Source organism: Myotis nattereri (genome assembly GCF_964212035.1).
Source record: "Myotis nattereri genome assembly, chromosome: 13".
In the NCBI taxonomy this organism is placed as follows: Eukaryota; Metazoa; Chordata; class Mammalia; order Chiroptera; family Vespertilionidae; genus Myotis; species Myotis nattereri.
In genome coordinates this window covers 4593610-4616574 of record NC_138088.1, presented here as the reverse complement: position 1 = coordinate 4616574, position 22965 = coordinate 4593610, and the positions used below count along the sequence as shown (strand labels likewise).

The following is a 22965-nucleotide window of genomic DNA, read 5'->3' as shown; positions in this document are numbered from 1 at the left end:
GTTTTTAGTGAAAAACTAGATCTGGGTGCATTGTTTTAGATTCTCCTACTCATCATTCCTCACCAGACCTTTGACTGACACTTTCTGAGCACCTTCTCTGCATGTGCAAAATGCTCTGCCGTCTGCAGGGGCTGCTCTTTGCAATGAACAGCAAGCGTGCTGCCTCGGGCAGCCTCTAGGAGCTGCTCTTTCACTGTGTGTCTGTGTCTTTGCTGCCAGACACTGTCCCAGCATTCATCTGCCTCCTGTGTCACACAAGGAGGAAATGTTCTTGTAGTGGCTGCCTCCCAACGGCCACCTCTTCATGCTCAGGAAAGGACCTGATATTCGCACAAAGTGCTTTGCAGGTCACCTGCTCGAGTTGCACCCAACCCCCTGCTTTCTCCTTTTCCACCGAATTCCTCTGTTGAAGTAATACTTGCAGTCAGTGTAGTAACAGCATCTCCTACTTTCCGAGACCTTGTTTTGTAACAGGAACCATGGAGGGCTGTATCAGAATTATTTAACGTAAGCATCCCAACATCCTATACGTTGCTTGATCTTCCCATTTTTCAGATGAGAAAACTGAGGGTCCAGAGGAGTTAATAAGCTTGACCGAGGTCTGACTGACTCCCATGTGAAGAGTTACTCCTGGAACTGGGTCATAGCTCTACTTTCAATGCTTTGCCCTTTAGCAATTCCCCATGGTCTCCTGGGCTTGGTCAGGGGCTTCCCCTGCACCCATAATGCTTTGTGCTGCCTCTACCATAGCACTCATTACCTGCATTGTGACATTTCCTGCTCACTATTCCCATTAAATTGGGGGCTCTTCCAGGGATCATGCCTAACTCAGTTTACCTCATGGTCCCAGAGCAGCTTCTGGCAAGGACTGTTTAAACCCTGGCTGGCTTTCCTGTGATTTGCCATGATGAGAATCCTAAAAAGCAAGGGAAGACAGGGAGAGGCATCTCTGATCAATGCCAGAAGACACTGGGTTTCTGTTTTCTAGTCCTGGACTGGATGGTGCGGCAGCTGACACGTGCCATCCACCTGAAGTCCCTTCTCCCTCCGTGAAAGAAGAAGTGAATTTTCCCATCAGCTGTGCGTCGGAGACTGGCTGCCTGTGGGGAATGTTTGGAGGCGGATTCAGGGAGCTTCCCTGGCCGCAGTTCTGTTCTTGGGGTGCTCTCAGAGTCCTTGCCCCCGGAAGAGTCCCCTGATAGTGAGAGCGAATGGGAGGACGGAGAGGAGCTCCCAGACCCAGGTGATGGTGCCCTCAGGTGGGTATCACTTTGGGCAGATGGGGCTGGACCGAGTTCTCCCATGTGGCTCACTGTTTCAGCCACTCTGGCTGCCTCATGGCCTGTGGGCAGCAACGTGCTCCCACCACCGCCCCTCTGGTCAGATGTCACCACGCAGGCGTTTTCACTGAGCACCTACCATGCATGGTCCATGTCCACGACAACCACCCCAAAGGAAAAGGTTATTATTGTTCACATTTTACAGAGGACACACTGGGGACGTTCCCAGCATCTTACAGTGAGTAAGTAACAGAGTCCCAGTGCCCCCCAGGCTCCTACTCTGTGCAGGACGATTCAGTGCTACCCTGCCGCCTCGTGCTCGCTGGTGCGCTGCCTGTGAAGTACTGGCTCCTGCTTCCTCAGCACCTGCCTGCCTCTGGGTTTGGTATTGAAATTTCCAGAAAGCAAGTCTTGGTCTCATGCAATGTTGTGCTGGGCTGCATATCTGGCGCTTCGGTCAGACGGGTCATGCTGTGCTGTCTATTCCTAAAACACATAGATAGGAAGGTATTGCTATCAGGCCAGGCCTTGAGATATGGTCTCATGGCCCCTTCCCAGCATGCAGGCCTTCTTTCTCAGAAGGCCCGGAAGTCTCATTCCAAATTTGGGAGACAAAGGACTGGAAAAAGTATAAATAGAGTTTTCTCCATATGGGGGGCCCAGAATTTGAAAGACACATTTTTCTCTGGGCCTCCACAGAATTTAATAATAAAATGTAACTCTTGTAGTCAGCGCTGAAGTTCAGCCTCTGCTTCGGCAGGGTGCTGTAACTGTAGTCGCTGGCCAGCTTAATAATAAAGGCTCCTAAATTTAAATTCTGAGTCAGTGGTCTATCTCGCTGTGTGAACTCATAACATTTGGAGGCCCCCAGTGAGATCCCCGGCAGGGGTGAGAGGGACCCCCTATTTAAGGCAGGAGACTCTCCCCCATTTATCGCCGGGCATGCAGCGAGATACCCCACATCCCTGTGGGGAACGACTACCAAGGAGGCTTCCAGTCTCCGTTCCTGGTCCCAGGGAGGTGGAGGAGACTCCACCCAAAACTTTCAATTCGGAAACTGAGCCACCTGGACTCTCGGGAGAGGTAAGGAAGACTGGTCGTTAATCTGGAATTGGGACATCTCACGGAAGGACCTATACGGAGGGCTGGACACAGCAGTACTCCTGGTACTGACCCACGGCCACGACGGTGGCCGGTGTCCCTGGTTTGTGCGGCTTTAGGCTGCACCGGGTTTGTCTGTCTGGTGTTTGTTGTCTGGTGTTTGTTGTCTTTGTTCTTTGTTGTCTTTGTCTTTGTCAAAATGGGTTAGGGTCAGTCGCCTTAGTCGACCCCTATCAATCAGGCCCACTCCAAGTGAGTGGAAGGGGAGCTTGATCACCTCCCGGGAAGCCATAGAGTTCCCTTAGGCAATTAGTCAGGAATTGGATGGATTGCTTAAACTCTGAGTAAACATTTGGTAGAAGTCAAAAACTCGGACTTTCTGGTGTATGAATGTAAGTGTGAGAGTCTGTGTGAAGTGAAAGCTACTTTGTGCTGTCTGGCTGTACACATGAGAGTATTTGTTATCTCTTTCTGTTGTTTGTTTAAAGATAGGGCAAACCCCGCTTTGGGGGAAGAAAGTAGAGAACTTTTAATTGCTTTTCCCTGAGGTATGATTTTGCTGTGTTAAGTTAAAATTTTAGAAGTCTAGGGTTAATTTAAAGGTATAAGGTTGCAACCCAGAGAAGTTTAAACAAAGGCTTGTTAGGTTAAGATTAGTACATTTTCTCATGGCCTGTGTAGGGTGAGGGAGAGGGACTGCTGGCAATGTGGCCCTTCTTGTTGAGCCACCATGGCTCCGCACAGCAAGCTCCTTCTTGATCAAGAAAGCCACGAGAAGCTGGGACTGGGTCACCAGGCTGGGGTCCGATCGTGCTGTTGAGGTCACAGGAGGAGGAAGAACAATGTGAGGCTGGGAGTAGAATGGGTTGACATCTTGACAGGCTGCTAAAACACCTTCCAGCTGTTAAAGTGCCTCCACATATGTAGTTCTAGTCTTAAAAGAATGCTGAGTGTTCAAGAAACTTCCACATGAGCACACTCTCAGGGTGCACTGAGATGTGCTGGGGCACTGGCTCCCGGATTTGGGCTGTAATTGAAACACACCCGTTCACGCTCATCCTCGGGGCCCAGCACACTCTCACCACAAACGATGGCACTGGACGCTTAGAGGACGATGGCAGGCAAGCTGATCACGTGGGTGGGTATTGGAAATTCAAACATGACAAGAGGGTTCGTTCTTCCCTGAAATAGAAAACAAGTGAACAGAGGGGATGACATGGAAGCTCTGAAGACCACACATGCCATTTATGGGGAAGTCGGACAGCTGACAATGGTGGGAATGAAACATGGATTCACAGAGTGTAGAGCAAGCAGGGAGCGGCTGCCCTGTGGAGGGCAGTCTTGTGGAGAGAGCTCCTCAGGGCTGGGGCTACGGGAAGAGCCAGCACTGCTTTGAGGACTCAGGAGGCACCATGAGTGCTAGGCATGTGAAATGCCCAGGAGCTCTCTGTGCCCTGGAGGGAGGCTGTGGAGCACAGAGAGGTGAGAGTGGGGCTTCGAGGCGAACGGCTCAGGCTCTGAACCTAGCTCCACCCTCACGAGCGGGTGACTTGCAGCAAAATGGCTCTTCAACCATCCAAGACTCAGCTACCGATTGCCAAATGGGGATAACAAATCCCACCGCATGCTCTCATTGTAAGAGTCAGGGGACAATCCGAGCCAGGCATTTGGCATACTGTCTGGCATGTAGTAAGGGCTAAAAAGGTGTTAGCTATTTTTATTATAAATCAAAAAGGAGGAAGAAACATCAGCGAGATGATGCAGCCTTATGAATACATCCAATCCTGTTGGATTTTCCCCATGTAGACAAAGGAACTGGCAGTCAGACTTATGCCCTAACATGAGGTGTGGAGTGGGGTGGGGAGAAGTCCTGGTTTATGGAAAGACTGTCAGGGTCTGGGATGGACTGAATAGCCCTCAGCTGTGGACAATGGCTTAGGATGTAATTAGGCTGAGTCTTGTCACCATCACTCATCCTTTCCTGCAGCTGGAAGGTGGGCGTGCAGGGACTGCTCAAGGCCCGCGGGCTTAGCCTGGGCTCCATGGAGCAGCCCATGGATGCGCTTCAAGGTGTCCATTGACGTCTGCACCTGGAATGTTGATTGTGTAGTTCTTTGGGAAAAAGCGGCTCTTCATATTCTTTAAATTTTCTCAGAGATCTATGACCCAAAAGGCTGAGGACCTACCTCTGTTGTAAATATTTCCACTGTCATCCCAGTGCGGGGAGAAGTCCTGGAGGGCACAGAGGGCTGTGCTTACGGACGGAGCAGTGCATCCTTTGAACCCATATAACGAACTGTTTTCCTTGGTCCTCTCAGACAGGAATAGTGCAAGGGAGTTTCTATCAATGATTTAATTTAACCCTCACATCAATTTTGAATGATATCCTCATTCCTCTTTTATAAATGGGATTTAAAATGTTTATTTAATTATCCCAAGATTGTGCAGCTAGGAGAGGCAGATACACACTGCATCTCTCTGACTCTACTTTTGGCACATTCTTGCACTTACTTGAATGTGTCTTTCGGTGTGAACTTAAGATAACATAGATGCCTTTCCATCACGTGTCACGAGTCCTGCTTTTCCCTTACAGAACATTTCTCTCTAATGAGGCTAAAACAGGCCCTGCTATCCAGTGGGATAGGAGTCAATGCAAATGTTCTGTTTAGAAAAGGCTGCTGGCCAAATGGCAGAGGCCACCCAGTAAGAGCGAGGCATTGTTCAGGTGAGCACGGTCTCCCGAGGGAGAACCTGAAGTTTCTGTGTGGATGTCTTTTTGACTGTGGTCACATGGAAGAGCCCTCAGATGCCCTTGGTCCAGAGAATGTGCCCACAAGCTCCGCCAGAAGGAAAAAGAAGGTGCCTGAGAAGATGACCTGTGATGCAGGGTCTGGCCCAGTTTTTAAGAACTAAGGTTGAAAAGATCATGCCTGTCACCTCCGAGGCTCATTTGGGTAGTGTCTGTGACCTCTCTTCAGTTCTGGGATGTATGTCGTGTGTGTGTGTGTGTGTGTGTGTGTGTGTGTGTGTGTGTGTATACACTTGCACTCATGTCTGGGGGTGGAGACTTCCATCTATGAAGGATGTTGAGAACCAACTTCCTACATTGAGATAAGCTTGCCCAACCTTGGGACAAGGTGAAGCACTGGTGCCCACTTTCTGGGGCAGATGCAGTGTTCTGGTTTGCACTATCTAGTTCCCCATTAATGGAAGCAGTTTTTGTGGTTTTCAACATGTCCCTAGTTACCGCAAAGGAATTGGCTCAGGGTGTTGCCTCAAAGGCCATGAGAGTCATGTGTTTTGACATCTTTCTGTGTTCTGTGCAACTTTCTATGGGTATAAATTCTTTTGAAAGTGTTTTCTTTTGGGATTCAACAACTTGATTCTCAACCTGATTCTAAAGATTATATTAAGGAAATGTAAGATGGGAACATATAACGCAAAAGGAAGAATGGAGAGGTGGATCCAGCATTACCAGGTGTTGGACATACAGCCATGACAAAATCTAAACCAGGTGGGAATAGCAGACGCTCAAAAGAAATAGATCTGGTGGACCCCAGAGTGAGCAGGGGGCACACTTAGCTCTACATGATAGAGACACATGGCAGTCAGCGTCTCTGTGGGGAGGGAGGGCACCTCACAGAGAACAAGGATCGCTGACCCATGATTAGACTCAAAGGTATTTCATCTACTAAAAGTCCGTACAGATAGATTAAATGCACAGGAGCACGTCAGTAAAAAGCTGGCAGAAAACAGACTTTCATCATATCAGATCTACAGAGTCATGTGTTTTGATATCTTTTTATTCTGGCTTACAGTAATATATAAATTTAATTCTGGCTTACAGTATACAGTAATATATAAAAAGCATAACAAAAAAGAACTACAAAGTTGATGATATTAAAATAATGACAAAATTAATGAAAAAATAGCAATGGATTGGGAAATAATTTACATAATTGTGAATAAAGATTGATTTCTATAATGTTTGTAAAGCCCACTATCTATAATAATAAAAGTGTAATATGCTAATTAGACCAGACAGCTGAACAACCATCCGGACGTCATTCCGGACATCCTTTTGGATGAAGCTGCGGTGGTGGGGGCCAAGGCAGAGGCAGTTAGGGGTGATAAGGCAGGCAGGCGAGCAGTTAGGGGCAATCAGGCAGGCATGCAGAGTGGTTAGGGGTGATGAGGCAAGCAGGTGAGTGGTTAGGGGTGATCAGGCAGGCAGGCAGAGTAGTTAGGGGCAATCAGGCAGACAGGCAGAGTAGTTAGGGGTGATAAAGCAGGCAGAGTGGTTAGGGGCAATCAGGCAAGCAGGCGAGCACTTAGGGGTGATTAGGCAGGCAGGCAGAGTAGTTAGGGGTGATAAGGCAGGTGAGTGGTTAGGGGCGATCAGGCAGACAGGCAGAGTAGTTAGGGGTGATAAGGCAGGCAGAGTGGTTAGGGGCAATCAGGCAAGCCGGCGAGAACTTAGGGGTGATTAGGCAGGCAGGCAGAGTAGTTAGGGGTGATAAGGCAGGTGAGTGGTTAGGGGTGATCAGGCAGGCAGGCAGAGGCAGTTAGGGGTGATCAGGCAGGCAGGCAGGCAGAGTAGTTAGGGATGACAAGGCAGGCAGAGTGGTTAGGGGCAAGCAGGTGAGCAGTTAAGGGTGATTAGGCAGGCAGGCAGAGTAGTTAGGGGTGATAAGGCAGGTAAGTGGTTAAGGGTGATTAGGCAGGCAGGCAGAGTAGTTAGGGGTGATAAGGCAGGCAAGTGGTTAAGGGTGATCAGGCAGGCAGACAAGTGGTTAGGGGCAATAAGTCAGGCAGGCAGAGTGGTTAGAGGCAATCAATTAGGCAGGCAGGCAAGCAGTTAGGGACCAGCAGTCCCGGATTGCGAGAGGGATGTCCAAATGCTGGTATAGGGATGGCTACATGCGAGATCAGGCCTAAATTGGCAGTCGGACATCCCCCGAGGGGTACTGGATTGCAAGAGGATACAGGCCGGGCTGAGGGACTCCCCACCCCCATGCACAAATTTTGTGCACTGAGCCTCTAGTCTATAATAACAAAAGCATAATTTGCAAATCGACCGAATGACCAAACAGCAGAACAACCATCTGGACTACCTTCTGGACGACCGACCATGTTATGACACGCACTAGTGCCAGGCCTGCCAAGGCGGGTGCGATAAAATTGGTTGTGGGGGGCATGCCATCGCCCCACAATCACCCCGCAGGCCTCCCTCTGTGGGGCAATTGATGGGGGCCTCTGTGATCAATCACCCCAAAGATGGAGGCCCAGGCCGCCCTCTGCAAGGCAATTGATCACTGAGTCCTGGCCGGGTGGGAAGGGCCTCCTTCTGCTGGGCAATCGATTGCCCCAAAGAGGGAGGCCCAGGCCACCTGGCTGGCAGCTACAGAGGAAGGCCCAGGCCACCTGGCTAGTGATGCTGTGGTGGGTGGGCAGGGCCTCCCTCTACAGGGCAATCGATCTGGGGGTCCCGCAATCAATCACCGCACAGAGGGAGGCCCAGGCCACCAGCTAGTGATGCTGTGGCAGGTGTGCAGGGCTGGCCAGTGATTGCCGCACAGAAGGAGGCCCAGGCCGGCCAAGTGATCGTACCCCACGCCTGTCACCTGCAGAGGTAGGTGACTGGCTGGTGGGGGAGGGAGGGTAGTGTCGCACAAAGCAGTGCCAACGGCGGGGGCAGGGCCAGCTGCCGGGAGCCAGGGGAAGGAAAGCCCTGATAGGCCCTGATTGCTGGGCAGGCCTCAGGACCCTACCTGAGGGGTCCCAGATTGCGAGAGGGCACAGTTCGGGCTGAGGGACACACCCATTCATGAATTTTGTGCACTGGGCCTCTACTAATTTATAATAGACTAGAGGCCCAGTGCACGAATTTGTGCATGAGTGGGGTCCGGCCAGGCCTGTCAGGAGGAGGAGATGGCAAGAGGCTGGCCAGTCGGCCTGCCCTGATCGGGGCCTGGTCAGGGCTGGGCTGATCAGAGGTGGAGCTGGCTGGGGGGAGGGGCCACGGGCCAATCAGGTTAGTGGTGGCTGATTGGGGGTGGGGCCAGCTGTGGGGAGTGGCTGGAGTCAGTGGGCCAGCCAGCCCTGGCCCTGAATGGGATGAGGGGGGCCGATTGGGGGCCAGCTGCCTGGGGGAGGGGCCATGGACTGATCAGGGTGGTGGGGACCCATGGGGGGTGGGGCCAGCTGGGTGGAGGGACTGCAGGCAGTTAGCCATCCAGCCCTGTCTCTGTTTGGGGTGGAGGGGCCAATCTGGGGTGGGGCTGGCCAGGGGGAGGGGCTGAAGGCCGATCAGGTTGGTGAGGGACCATCATGGGCGGGGCTGGCCTGGGGGAGGGCCTGTGGGCCAATTGGGGTGGGGTGGGCCAATCAAGGGTGGGGCGGGCCCGAGGAGTGGGGAAGGTTCGTGGGGGGTGTTGGTTGGCCAGCCCCATCCCTGATCGGGCTGGTTCATTGGCTGCAGTGGGCATCATAGTGACCAGTCATTCTGGTCGTTATGGCATTTCGGTTGCTGGCTTTTTATATATCCTATCTAATAAAAGAGAAGCATGGTTATTAGCTGTAACTTCGCTACCCTTCCCATTGGCTAATGGTGGCCAGCAGCCAGGCAGCTGACACGAACATGGAGGCTTGCTTGCTCCGGTGACGGAGGAAACCAGGTTCCCCGCCTGCTGCTGCAGGCCTCTCAGCTGCTCTCTAAGAAACATTGTTACAAATATAGAAGCTAAACAAAACCCCAGAAACCTGCTTTCAGTCAGCCGGGATCTCAGAGCTGGAGTCGCAACAAAGTTTTAAATACAGAAGGTAAACAAAGTCCAGAAATCTGCTTTCAGCAGCCGAGGTCTCAGAGCTGGAGCCGAGCCTCAGAGCTAAAGACGGCTCTCAGCAGCAGTGACAGCCATAGAAGGTAAACAAAATCCCAGAAAAAAAAAGAAAAAAGAAATAAAAGAGAGGTTGGGAGCTTCAGTTACCTGCCAGCCTGAAAACGGCCCTCAGCCCCTCACCCAGACTGGCCAGGCACCCCAGTGGGTACCCCCACCCTGAAGGGGGTGTGACTAGCTGCACACAGCCATCATCCCCTCATCCAGGGTGGCCAGGCACCCAAGAGGGACCCCCACCCTGATCCGGGACCCTTCAGGGCAAACCAGCCAGCCCTCACACGTGCACCAGGCCTCTATCCTATATAGTAAAAGGGTAATATGCCTCCCAGCACCGGGATCAGCGGAGCCACAAGGCCTCCCAGCCTGGGATCAGCTGCGAGGCCTTCCAGCACAGGGATCATAGAAGCAGCGAGGTCTCCCAGCACCAGCACCAGGATCAGCGGAGCCGCAAGTCCTCCCAGCACTGGGAGCAGCTGAGCAGCGAGGCCTCACTGCTCCGGTATCAAGCGGAGCCATGAGGCCTCCCGGCCTGTGATCAGCGGAGCCACAAGGCCTCCCGAACCCAGGATCAGTGGAGCCGGGAGGCCTCCTGGCACCGGGATCAGTGGAGCTGCAAGACCTCCCAGCCTGGGATAAGTGGAGCCACGAGGCCTCCCGAACCCAGGATCAACGGAGCTGTGAGGCCTCCTGGCACCGGAATCAGTGGAGCCGTGAGGCCTCACTGCCCCTGTGTCAAGCAGAGCCATGAGGCCTCCCAGCACCGGGATCAGCTGAGCAGCGAGGCCTCACTGCCCTGGTGCCAAGCGGAGCCGCGAGGCCTCCTGGCCCCTGGAGCAGCGTGACAGGGGGCAGTGCTCAAACCCCCTGATCGCCCTGCAGCTCTGTGTGTGACAGAGGGCGGGGGACACAACCTCCCTATCCGCCCTGCTCTGTTCGTGACAGGGGAAGGCGCCCCAACCCCCTGATTGGCCCTGTTCTGTGCCTGATAAGGGGGAGCTCCCCAACCCCCTGATCGACCCTGCTCTGTGTGTGACAGGGTGGAGCTGCAACCTCCCCATCGGCCCTGCCTTGAGTGTGACAGGGGGTGGCGCCCCAACCCCCCAATCGGCCCTACCCTGAGCGTGACTTAGGGTGGCATCGCAACTTCCTGATCCGCCCTGCTCTGTGCATGGCAGGGGGGATCTCCCCAACCCCCTGATCAGCCCTGCTCTGTGGGTGACAGTGGGGAGCTCCCCAACCCCTTGATCGACCCTGCTCTGTGTGACAGTGTACGGAGCCCCAACCCCCCTGATGGGCCCTGCTCTGTGCGTGACAGGGGGCAGCACCCCAACCCCCTGATCGGTGGGCTCTGTATGTGACAGGGGTGGCGCCACAACCCCCTGATCTGCCCTGCTCTGTGCGTGACAGGGGGTGGCGCCGCAATCTCCCCATTGACTCTGCCTTGAGTGTGACAGGGGGCGGCACCCCAACCCCCCAATCGGCCCTACCCTGAGCGTGACTGAGGGTGGCATCTCAACCTCCTGATCCGCCCTGCTCTGTGCATGACAGGGGGCGGCGCCCCAACTCCCCAATCGGCCTTACTCTGAGCCTGACCAGGGGCTGCGGGGCAGGCACCTAGGGATTGGGCCTGCCCCTGCCACCTGGGAGCGGGCCTAAGCTAGCAGGTCGTTATCTCCCGAGGGGTCCCAGACTGTGAGCGGGCACAAGTGGGGCTGAGGGACACCCACCCCACCCCCCACCAGTGCACAACTTTTTGTGCACCGGGCCTCTAGTATCCTATCTAATAAAAGAGAAACATGGTAATTGGTGTACGACCGCTACCCTTCCCATTGGCTAATCAGGGCAATATGCAAATTAACTGCCAGCCAAGATGGCGGCCGGCAGCCAGGCAGCTTGAAACTAACATGAGGCTTGCTTGCTTCAGTGACGGAGGACTCCAACGTTCCCCGCCTGCCTTGCTGGCCTCTGAGCCTGCAGTTTAAGAAACATTGTAACGAGTATAGAAGCTAAACAAACCCCAGAAACCAGCTTTAGTCCGTGGGGCTTCAGCCAGCAGGATTGCAACATTGTAAACAAAGGCCAGAAACCATCTTTCAGCAGCGGAGGCCTAAGAGCTGGAGCCAAACCTCAGAGCTAAAGCTGGCCCAGAATAAAAAAAAGAAAAAAAGAAAAAAAGGAGCAGTTTGGAGCTTCAGTCACCCCCAGCCTGAAAACAGCCCTCAGCCCCTCACCCAGACTGGCCAGGCACCCCAGTGGGGACCCCCACCCTGAAGGGTGTGTGACCAGCTGCAAACAGCCATCATCCCCTCACCCAGGCTGACCAGGCACCCCAGTGGGGACCCCCACCCTGATCCAGGACACCCTTCAGGGCAAACCAGCCGGCCCCAACCTGTGCACCAGGCCTCTACCCTATATAGTAAAAGGGTAATATGCCTCCCAGCACCAGGATCAGCGGAGCCGAGAGGCTTCCCAGCACCGGGAACAGTGGAGCCGCGAGGCCTCCCGGCACCAGGATCAGTGTGACAGGGGGCAGTGTCCAAACCTCCTGATTGCCCTACAACTCTGTGTGTGACAGGGGAAGGCGCCCCAACCTCCTGATCAGCCCTGCTCTGTGCCTGATTGGGGGGAGCTCCCCAACCCCCTGATCACCCTGCGGCTCTGTGACAGGGTGCAGAGCCCCAACCCCCAACCCCCACGGGCCCTGCTCTGTGTGTGACGGGGTAGAGCCATAACCTCCCCATCGGCCCTGCCCTGAGTGTGAGAGTGGCGGTGCCCCAACCCCCTGATCGACCCTGCTCTGTGGGTGATAGAGGGTGGCGCCCCAACCCCCTGATTGGCCCTGCTCTGTGAGTGACAGGGGGCTGTGCCCCAACCCCCTGATTGGCCCTGCTCTGTGCATGACAGGGGGTGGCACTGCAACCTCCCCATTGACCCTGCCTTGAGTGTGACAGGGGGCGGTGCCCCAACCCCCCAATCGGCCCTACCCTGAGCGTGACTGAGGGTGGCATCACAACCTCCCAATCTGCCCTGTTCTGTGCATGACAGGGGTCGGCGCCCCAACTCCCCAATTGGCCCTGCTCTGAGCCCGACCAGAGGCTGCACCTAGGGATTGGGCCTGCCATCTGCCACCTGGGAGCAGGCCTAAGCCAGCAGGTCGTTATCTCCTGAGAGGTCCCAGACTGCGGCGAGAGGGCAGAGGCCGGGCTGAGGGACCGCCCCTCCCTCCTGAGTGCACAAATTTTTGTGCACCAGGCCTCTAGTAGATTAATAAAAGATTTCAATAGGCAAGGTATACAATGAAATACAAATGGTGGATAATCACATATTCCAATCAAATAATGTTAATGTATTTATTTTCATTCAACCATATTTGCAAAATTAAAAAAAGTAAAATCCAATTTTGACAAAATTTTGAAGCTGATAGACTCAGAAATATTAAAAGCCATAAATATGCTTATGTCCAATGACTTAACAATGCCATTCCTGCAAATTTATCCCAAATAAATTTGAAATCAGAAATAAAATCTGTATATTTTAAGATGTTTATTGCAGTGCGTTTGGTAAAAACAACAGATTGAAAATGGCTAAAATGCCTTAGAATATGCTAATATTAAAGACAATGATGTCAACATGATAAAAAGAGTAGAAATGGTGATAGAATAAAATGCAGTAATATTAGTGTGATGGGAAAACAAAGAGACAGGGTATAGTAGCATAAAGGAATTTTATGCAGCCAAGAAAACAATAAAATAAATACAAAAAGTGACAACTTAGAAAGGTGTTTGGAATAGTAATGCCAGCTACAGAAAGCATGTACTCACACAGGTGCAGCGAATAGAAGGCACGTGCAGCAGTGAAATCAAAATCACCTAGTGCGTGGGTAATGGAATTATGCGACTGTACTTCATCTTGTTAAACATTCCTTTACTTTTATATATGTATTACTTATGTAATGAAACTTACATTAAAAATAAAGCAAGCAGCAAATAAACCGGAACAAAGGTTTGAAATGGCTGTGCTCTAAACCCTAACTTACGCTCTCTCCTCTGTGAGCTTTTCCTTCTCAGTTCCTTCCAATTGGCTTGTTCTGCTCTCTATGAAAAAGAAGTTTCCGGGCTCTGAAGAGTCCGGTGTGAGAGGCTCCCAGTGTAACTCCCTCAGTGCAGGGTGCTGTCTTCCAGAGTTTGTCGGCCTCATGCCAGGGAGTTGATCAAGCCCGCAGAGCAGTGAATGTACAGCATTGCTTGGAACTGTTTACTCTCTGCTGAACTCGGGCTGCTCAGTTCCTATTTGGAAAAAAAATGGGTGGGTACAGGTTCAAAATGGACCTAGCCTCCCCTTTCCCCAGGCCTTTTCACTCATTTTGAGTCCTAGCTCATAAAGAACTTGTTCATTTGTCTTGTGCAAACTTGATTGCAGTTGCCACTCACTTTGTTTCAGGGCAAATGTCAGAACAGTGCAGTTTCGAGGGATTCATCTCATTGCCTGAAAACTGCTGCTGTGTCTGGCTTCTCCACCGTACATTCTCAAACCCTGCTCACCTGAGAATCAACTCTTGCCAGTTTTAAAAACAATGGGTAAAAGAGGTTCAAATATGGAAACAGATGGAAACTGGACTTTTGATGGTGAGCACACAATAGAATGTACAGATATTGAATTATAATTTTGTATATCTAAAATCTATATAATGTTACTGACCAATGTTACCTTAATTACAAAAATTAATTAAAAAAAGAAAAACAATCAGATTCATGGCATCATCCCTGGGGACTCTGAATCAGCAGGCCTTGGGTAAAACCAGAAATCTGTACTTTGATGAAGGTAAGAAGAGGGTGTGGGCCTGGCCAGGCTTGGGAACCAATGACCCACACACACTTCAAGAATTTGCTTGGCCTTCCCATCCTCCGTCCTGGCCACAAACATTTACTAAGCTTCCATTATGTGCCAGCACACCATTTGTATAAGGTTGCTCAAACATATGTATGTTTACCACTAAGTTTTAAAGCAAAAGTGGGCTTTTCAATTAAATACAGTAAAGATTAAGTTAGAGGCCTAGTGCAATTCCTATCAAATTCCCAGCAAGGTATTTTGTAAAAAGAGACATGCTTATTCCAAAATTCATTTTATATATTTTATTTTATGTTTTTAACATAATTTGCATCATAGAAACAAAACACTATGTCCTGAAATTTATAGGAAAAGGCACAGCCCTAGATTACAAAAATATCTTGAAATCCTATCCAATAAAAGGGTAATATGCAAATTAACTATCACTCTGTCACAAAGATGGTGGTGCCCATAGCCACAAGATGGAGTCCCCCAGTCCTGGCGGGGGTGGGGGGGGGGGGAGGGGCGCAGCTGCTGAGAGCGGGCAGCATGAGCGGCCTGGTGGAATGCTTGCTTCATCGCTGTGGTGATGAAGCAAGTGTCCCGCCCCAGCCGTGGAGGACCTCTGGGCTGTGTGCATGTGCATGGAGGGGCCTCTGGGCCACGGAGAGCCTTTGGGTAGAGGGTGTGGAGCAGCCAGGGCCTGCAGAGATTAGAGAACCATGGGGAGTGGGCCTAAGTCGTCACGGCTCCCTGATTGGAGAGGGCTCCCCTGAGGGCTCCCAGATTGGAGAGGGTGCAGGTCTGGCTGAGGGGTCCACCCCCCCATGCAAGAATTTTGTGCACTGGGCCTCTAGTAGTAGAATAAAGTGGGAAGAATCACTGTACCCCATATTGTCTTATTATATAGCAAATGCACTCAAAACATTATAGTATAAGCAGATGGACAGACTTATAGATCAATGGGATAGAATAAAAAACAGACCTACACAGATATTTCCTACTGATCTTTGACAAAGGTGCAGAAGAAATTTAATTATTTTAAATTAACAAAAATTTGTCTTTTAACAAATAGTGCTAGAACAATTGGATATCCATAGCAAAAAACAAACAAACAAAAAAGAACATTGACATAAACTTCACATCTTGTACAAAATTGAACTCCAAATGGATCACATATTTAAGGGTCAATGTAAAACTGTAAGATTTTTAGAAAAAATCTTTGGGATTTAGGGCAAGGCAAAGAGTTCTTAGGCTCAATATCAAAGCATGATCCATTAAAAAAAAAAAAGGATAAATAGGTCTTTCCCCATATCCAACAAAGGAACAGTATCTGGAATATATAAAGAACTCTTGAAACTAAATAGTAAAAAGCCAAAAAATCCAATTAGAAAATAGGTAATAGGCATTTGACTGTGAATGATAAGCAGATGGCAAATAAGAGTGTGAAAAGATGTTCAACTTCATCAGTTATTAGAGAATTGCAAACTCAAACCTTAATAAGATATCTCTATATATGTATCAGAATGGTCAAATAAAAAAAAAATAGCGACAATACCAAATGCTGGTGAGGATGAAGTGGGTCCCTCATTCATTACTGGTGGGAACATAAAATGGTTCAGGCACCCCAGAAAAAGGGTTTGGTGGTTTCTTATAAAAAAAAGGGAACATGCAATTACCCTAAGACCCAGAAATTAGATATGAGGGTATTTATCTCAGAGAAATGGCAAACATGTTCACACAAAAACCTGTACATAAATGTTCGTAGCAGCTTTATTTGTAGTAGCCAGAAATTGGAAGCAATCTTGATGCCTTCAACCAGATGAATGGTTAAATGAACTGTGGTACATTCATACAAAGAGAAGTGAACTAAAGGGACACACTTGGATGGATGTGTAGAGAATGAGGTTGAAAAAGCCAATTCCACACGTTTGTACAGTATGATTCCATTTGTATGATCTTCTAAAAGTGACAAATTATGGAAATGGAGAGCGGATCTGTGGTTATGGTAGGTTCAGGAGGGAGCAGGATGGCAGGGTCGGGTAAGAGGGGAGTGGGTGTGGCTGTAACAGGGCACTGGGAGGGATTCTGGTGTGAGGGACTGTTCTGTGTCTTGACAGTGGTGGTGGATACATAGATCTGTCCAGGTGATAAAATCGCATAGAACTTAATATGCACACACATACACACACACTCACACACACATGAGTATAAGTAAAACAATAGAAATTGACAAAGGACCTAAACAGACACTTCTCCAAAGTGGACATACAGAAGGCCAAGAGACATATGAAAAAACTAGAGGCCTGGTGCTTGAAAATTCATGCACTGGAGGGGCGGTCCCTCAGCCCGGCCTGCCCTCTCTCACTGTCCGGGAGCCCTCAGGGGCAGGAGACAACCCGGCAATCAGGGGAAGGCGATGCCCCATCATACCTCTGCTGCTGCCACTGCCAGCAGCGCAAGCCTTGGCTGGCCCTGGTTATCTGAGCCCCAGGCAGGCCTGGATAGCTGGGCAGCTGCCATCCGAGGCTTGCCTGTGCCTTGGGCCGGCCCTGGGCAGCTGAGGGGCTGTGGGGCCTGGGGGACTCTGGAAGCAGGCGTGTGGAGTGGCTGGGCCCGCCTGGGGGCAGGCCTATCCTTGTTGCACACCTGCCACCCTGGCAGGGCTGAGGGGACTGGACACTGCCATCTTTGAGGGTGGGGCAGTCAATTAGCATATTCCCTGCTGATTGGCTGTGGACACTGCCATCTTTGAGGGTGAGGCAGTAATTAGCATTTTCCCTCTTTATTGGCTGTGGGTGCCACCATCTTTGAGGGTGGGGCAGTCAATTAGCATATTTCCTCCTTATTGGTTGTGGGCGCTGCCATCTTTGCAATGGCATGAGGGTCAATTAGAATATTCCCTCTTTGATAGGATGCTCAAATTCCCTAATCATCTGAGAGATGCAAATTAAAACGACAATGAGGTATCACCTCACACCTGTCCGAATGGTTATTGTCAACAAGTCAACAAATAACAAGTGCTGGTGAGGATGTGGAAAAAAGGAAACCCTAGTGCACTGCTGGTGGGAATGCAGACTGGTGCAGCCATTATGGAAAACAGTATGGAGTTTCCCCAAAAAATTAAAAATGGAACTCCCATTTGACCCAGTGATCCAAGTTTTAAGAATGTATTCCAAGAAACCAGAAACACCAGTCAGAAAGGATATATGCCCCTCTATGTTCATAGCAGCAAAATTTCCAATACCTAAGATCCTAAGATATAGAAACAATGCAAGTGTCCATCAGCAGATGAGTGGATGAAAAGCTGTGGTACATCTACACAATGGAATACTATGCAGCTGTAAAAAAGAAAGAACTCTTACCATTTGCAGCAGCATGGACAGACTTGGAGAGTATCATGCTAAGTGTGAAAGAAGCCAGTCAGAGAAAGAGAAGTATCACATGCAATCTAATGAACAAAATAAATTGATGAACGAAATAGATCCAGAGGAGTAGAAGCATAGAACAGAGTGCGGAATCTCAGAGGGAAGGTGGGGGAGGGAGGGTGGAGGGTGATTAACCAGGCAACTTATATGCATATGTGGACACAGACTATAGAGTAGTGAAGGCCTTGGAGGGGCGGGTGTGGAGGGGAGGAAGTCAATAGTAAAAACAAACAGATAGGGGACACCTGCATTACTTTCAACAATAAAAGAAAAAAAAAAAGAAACAGCAACAAAAAAAGAAACTTGAACAAGAGGGATGGCTTGTCTCAATGTCAATATCCTGGTTGTGATATTGTACTATAGTTTTGTGAGATATTACCGTTGGGGAAAAGTGGGTAAAGGGTAAAGGGAATCATCTTAATTATTTCTTCTAATTGTGTGATAATCTATAATTATCTCAAAAAAGCTTAATGTAAAGAATGGTCTTCCCCGTCTGCTTTAACCATGGCTACTGATTGGAAGATCCTCGGAATATTGCTTACTAAAGTTCTTAGAAGTTTCCACTTTCACCATAACTTTCTTTTTAAAAAAAATATTTTTATTGATGTCAGAAAGAAGAAGGGAGAGAGAGAGAAACATCAATGATGAGAGAGAATCATTGATTGCTGCCTCCTGCACGCCCCCTACTGGGGATCGAGCCCACAACCCGGGCATGTGCCCTGACCAGGAATCAGACTGTGACCTCCTGACTCTTAACCACTGAACCACACTGGCCTGGCCACCATAACTTTCCACACTACACCCAAAGGAAGCATGCTAAGAGGAAAACAAAAACATGTACTATCTCTTTAAATATCCTTTGGTGGCTAATCCCACAGGACATTATTCAAAATTTTTAGGCCAGTATGCAAAACACTCCAGGATCTGGTACAACTCAGTTCTCCAAATTTCAGTTCCATCTCCTTGGCCGTCCTCAAGGTCTTTCTCATGCGTCATATGGAGCTTGTGGAATATGCTATGCTCCCTCCTGTGCTGCTCTGGGCTTGACACACCCACATGGCACACTCGCCCTTCTTCATGCTACTCATGCTCTAAAGTCACTGCCTCCAGCAAGCCAGTAGCACTGGGCATCATCCATCCATAGCCTATGAGGGTTTAGAGGGTCTGGAGGTCAGGAATAGAAAAGTTCTCTGAAAAGAGTTGTTGGGACACTATAGCTTTTCCATACCTGTTTCCCCTTTTGGAGGAGGAAAGGAGAGGGAGAGAGAGAGAGAGAGAGAGAGAGAGAGAGAGAGAAGAGAGAAGAGAGAAGAGAGAAGAGAGAAGAGAGAAGAGAGAAGAGAGAAGAGAGAAGAGAGAAGAGAGAAGAGAGAAGAGAGAAGAGAGAAGAGAGAAGAGAGAAGAGAGAAGAGAGAAGAGAGAAGAGAGAAGAGAGAAGAGAGAAGAGAGAAGAGAGAAGAGAGAAGAGAGAAGAGAGAAGAGAGAAGAGAGAAGAGAGAAGAGAGAAGAGAGAAGAGAGAAGAGAGAAGAGAGAAGAGAGAAGAGAGAAGAGAGAAGAGAGAAGAGAGAAGAGAGAAGAGAGAAGAGAGAAGAGAGAAGAGAGAAGAGAGAAGAGAGAAGAGAGAAGAGAGAAGAGAGGAGAGAGAGAGAGAGAGAGAGAGAGAGAGAGAGAGAGAGAGAGAGACACGCTTCCCCTGCCCCTCTGCTTTCATTAGAGCAACTTTAAGAGGATAATTTGTGAGGCTTGACATGTGCCTCCTGAAATTTGGGGGGAACACAAGGGCTTGGTGTTTGACCCATGCCTGAGCAACCCAAAGGTGAGGCGACGGCTGAAACAACACTCCTGGTGGGAGAGCAAGGAGCAAGAGAACTGGCCCAGGAGTGAACTGCCAACACCCTTGCTAGGGTAGGGATGCACCAGCCCTTTTTATAGCCAAGTGGATCTACAGGCAGGGCCCAGCCTGGAGTAGCTGCAAAATAAGCAGGAGGGATGTGGACCCAAACAGCTCACACAGGCGCTGCCCTGGGGAGAATCACAGAAAAGCACCTCCTGTGGCTGAGGAGCTATGTGGCGTGGCCCTTCCTCCCTTGGAGAGGCTCTCATTGGGACACAAAACCTTTTACTGTCTTTATTGTGGCACAGACTTTCGTGTCCAGGAGAGAGCCCACAGAAGACAGGAGCCTGGGGAGGGCGTTGTGAACAGTGGGCCAGAGGCAGCCTCGCCCAGGCAGAGGAGCTGCACTGGGACACATCTCCAGGGGGATTCTTAGGGAAACCACAGATTCGCTCTCAGAACATTGGCCCGTTCAAAATAGCTGCCAAGCTCAGAGGGTTAGCTGGGTGCCAGCAGCAGAGATACCAGAAGGGGAGTCTGGGGGTGTGAAGTGGTGAGAAAAGAGAGACTGACATTCCAGTTTCCCATGCCTGTTTTCCAACCCAAAGCAGTCCTGGCTGCAAGGCAGAGAGAACCAAACACCCAGGTCAGAGTCAGAATTTGGCAGTTTGCAGTGCACTTTCTGCCACATCATTGTTTTATGTAGTAAGTAGCTTGAGTGATAGGCATGGGCATTTGCGACTTGACTTTGTGGCAGGCTTGCCTGCCAACGTAGCAGCTCTCCCAGCAAAGCCTGAGGATTATCTCTCCCTGTGGCGTGCGTATGCAGAGCTGTGGACTGGCTCAGCTCTGAAAGTGGGTGAGCAGCCAACTAACGGACCACCCAGTTCATGTATACAAGCGTCTACCATGTCCCAGGCTCAGGCCACAGCAAGGTCAGTGCATGTGCTTCTGCCCTTAAATAAAATAGTTTCCAGGGTTTTTATTGGCAGTGTCGTCTCCACAGTGGATTTTCATAGCCTCTTATGTGAAGCCCCTCAAAGCTGAGCAGAGAGAGAGAAACACACAGAACATACCCCACAGCTTCTCCACAATAAACCAGAGGCCCTGGCCAGGTGGCTCAGCTGGCTGGAACATCTCCCTGTACACCAAAAAGGTTGTGGGTTCGATTCCTGGTCAGGGCAAACACCTAGGTTGCAGGTTTGATCCCTGGTTGGGGCACATATGGGAGGCAACCAATTGTTTCTCTCTCACATCGATGCCTCTCTCTCTCTTTCTCTATCCCTCCCTCTTTTGCTCTCTCTCTAATATCAATAAACATATCTTTGGGGGAGGATTAAAAAAATAAAATATATAAAAATACAATGGGCTGCAAAGCTGAGGCCTGTACCGCAGTGAAGCCTGTGGAGATGTATTGTCACCCAAATGATTTGTTTTTCTCTGTCCCTGTTTCTTATCCGTAGTTCTCTGCCCTTCTCTGGACCCATGTCAGGTTAAAAAAACCCTGAACTTGAGCCATGGGCCTTGGAGACTGGGGGCCCTCGAGCATGGGGTCCTCTCTGATTGTGCCCAGAGACCTATGGCTTGGGATGAGGGGTCATTTTGGTAGTAAATTCTCACACTTGACGAGCAAATGGACACTAGCAGAGAGCAGACATTTGCCTGGCCCCCAGGGTCCATCGCAGAGGGAGTCTGGATGTCCAGACCAGGGGCGAAGATGAGACAGTGACAGTCTGCAGCCTCTCTGTGCTGGTCACTGCTGCTCCCCAATTTGAGCTTCCCAGGGATCTTCAGTGAGCCCATGGCTGCCGGAAGCCGGTCCATCCTTGCTGCTTGACATAGTCGCTGCAGGGAAGAAACATCTGCACAGCATATGTTTCAAGGGACCTGGCGTATATGGCATACTGTTCTTAATATGTTTGCTCCCCTTCTTAGCGCTATGTGTTTTAACCAAGGGCACCTCTCCGAGAAAGGTTGTTTCCCCAGGTGGGGATTTTTCCCTGGAGTTAGGGATTAATAGGACTAAGGCAGGGAATAAATCAGTAAAACCCCTTAACTAAATGCTAGGCGGGTAGTTAATCACTTTAACTACGAACAATCATGCTTGAGCTATATAATCTTTACTTAGGATATCTCCTTCAGTTACTTCCTTGTAGTTTAACAGAACAATAGAATAGTGACCTTGGAATGGTGATAACAAACGCCCTAACCTTTGGAATAGAATGGTTAGGATTAAAATCAACTGGTATAAATACAGATGTAACAGGAGAATAAAGGTAGAACATGGCTAGAGAACCTGGCTAGAACCCGGCTGGAGAACCTGGCGAGAGAACCTGGCTATGCTGATCATCTGAACGCTGCCTCCATGTCATTCATTCTTCACCGACTCTGTCCACACCTTTGGGAACCCCTGGACCCGCTGGGGCTGGACCCCGGCACAGGGCCACGCAGGACATTCAGAAATGGTATCTGGGGGCAGGGGGCAGCAGAGGGGGCAAAACCGGGAGGCTTCTCAGCCAGGTTAGAAAAGGGACCTGGAGGAAAGGACTGGGAGAGGCAGAGCTGAGGCCTGGGCTGGGACCAGAGTGGGGCCAGGCCTGCACGGAGGACTGAGCGCTGCGGTTGTGCAGTAGAATGTCCTGTGCGACTGAGTCCTGAGCCAAGAGGAAAGGAAGCGTTAGCAATCTGGTCTTCTGGCCTCTGCTTCTTTGTAAAATATGTTTTTACTGATTTCAGAGAGAGGAAGGGAGAGGGAGAGAGAGACAGAAGCATCAATGATGAGAATCATCAATGGCTGCCTCCTGCAGCATGCCCCCCCCCCCCCCCCACCTTGGGGATCAAGCCCACAATCCCAAGCATGTGCCCTGACCGGGAATCAAACAGTGACCTCCTGACACTCAACCACTGAGCCATGCCGGCCTGGCAGGCTTCTGCTTTGGCAATAACTGTCAGATGCAGGAATACATCTGGCCTGATTTGTCAAGGGTATCCAACCTCACCCGCACAGGACAGAGACGTGACTGTGGCGAGTGCCCTGCTTGGAGAAAAACTGAGAGATGGGCACAGTGAGTACAGAGATTGGAGGAGCCACGACTTGGGAGCATGTGGCTCTAACCTCCGGGGCAGGGAAGCAGCACTTAGCGCCAGGCACGGGGCTGGACACCTCACCCCTGTTTCAGTAAACGCTGGTTACCTGTGTCCCCTTTTAATAAAGAGAACGTTAGCAGAAGTTGGGAAGTTAACTTGCCCGAGGTCATCAGCTACCCCGCAGCAGAGCAGGGCTCAGTCCAGGCCGGTAGACCCTTGCACTACGGATAACTGGCCGACACAGGGATTTGAAACGGCCTCCAGAGTGGTAGCCACCTGGCGAACGCACTGAACTTTAGAGTTCTTTGATTTTTTTCTTTAATAAAAAGTGAAACAGCCAAGAAGAATCTTCTGGCGCAGTGGCTTCTGGGAGTACTGTGGGTTAGCAGGACACTAGGAGGGGGGGAGGAGACTTCAGGGCCCACCCCACCAAATGCTCATTTGCTACCCATTCACCGGGATCCCGATACCGGGCTCGGGCATCTCCCGGTCCCACGCCCCCATCCCT

General features: G+C 50.3%; 1 protein-coding gene across 1 annotated transcript in view; it reads left to right on the top strand.

The window, feature by feature from the left end:
- The window catches only part of FRMPD2 (FERM and PDZ domain containing 2), a gene marked incomplete at both ends in the record, with an annotated part of 157706 nt that overhangs the window by 53124 nt on the left and 81617 nt on the right, over nt 1–22965 (top strand). The window contains 3 exon segments of the mRNA XM_081105184.1: nt 1079–1138; nt 1141–1162; nt 1164–1263. Coding sequence (XP_080961310.1) covers nt 1079–1138; nt 1141–1162; nt 1164–1263 — 182 coding nt within the window.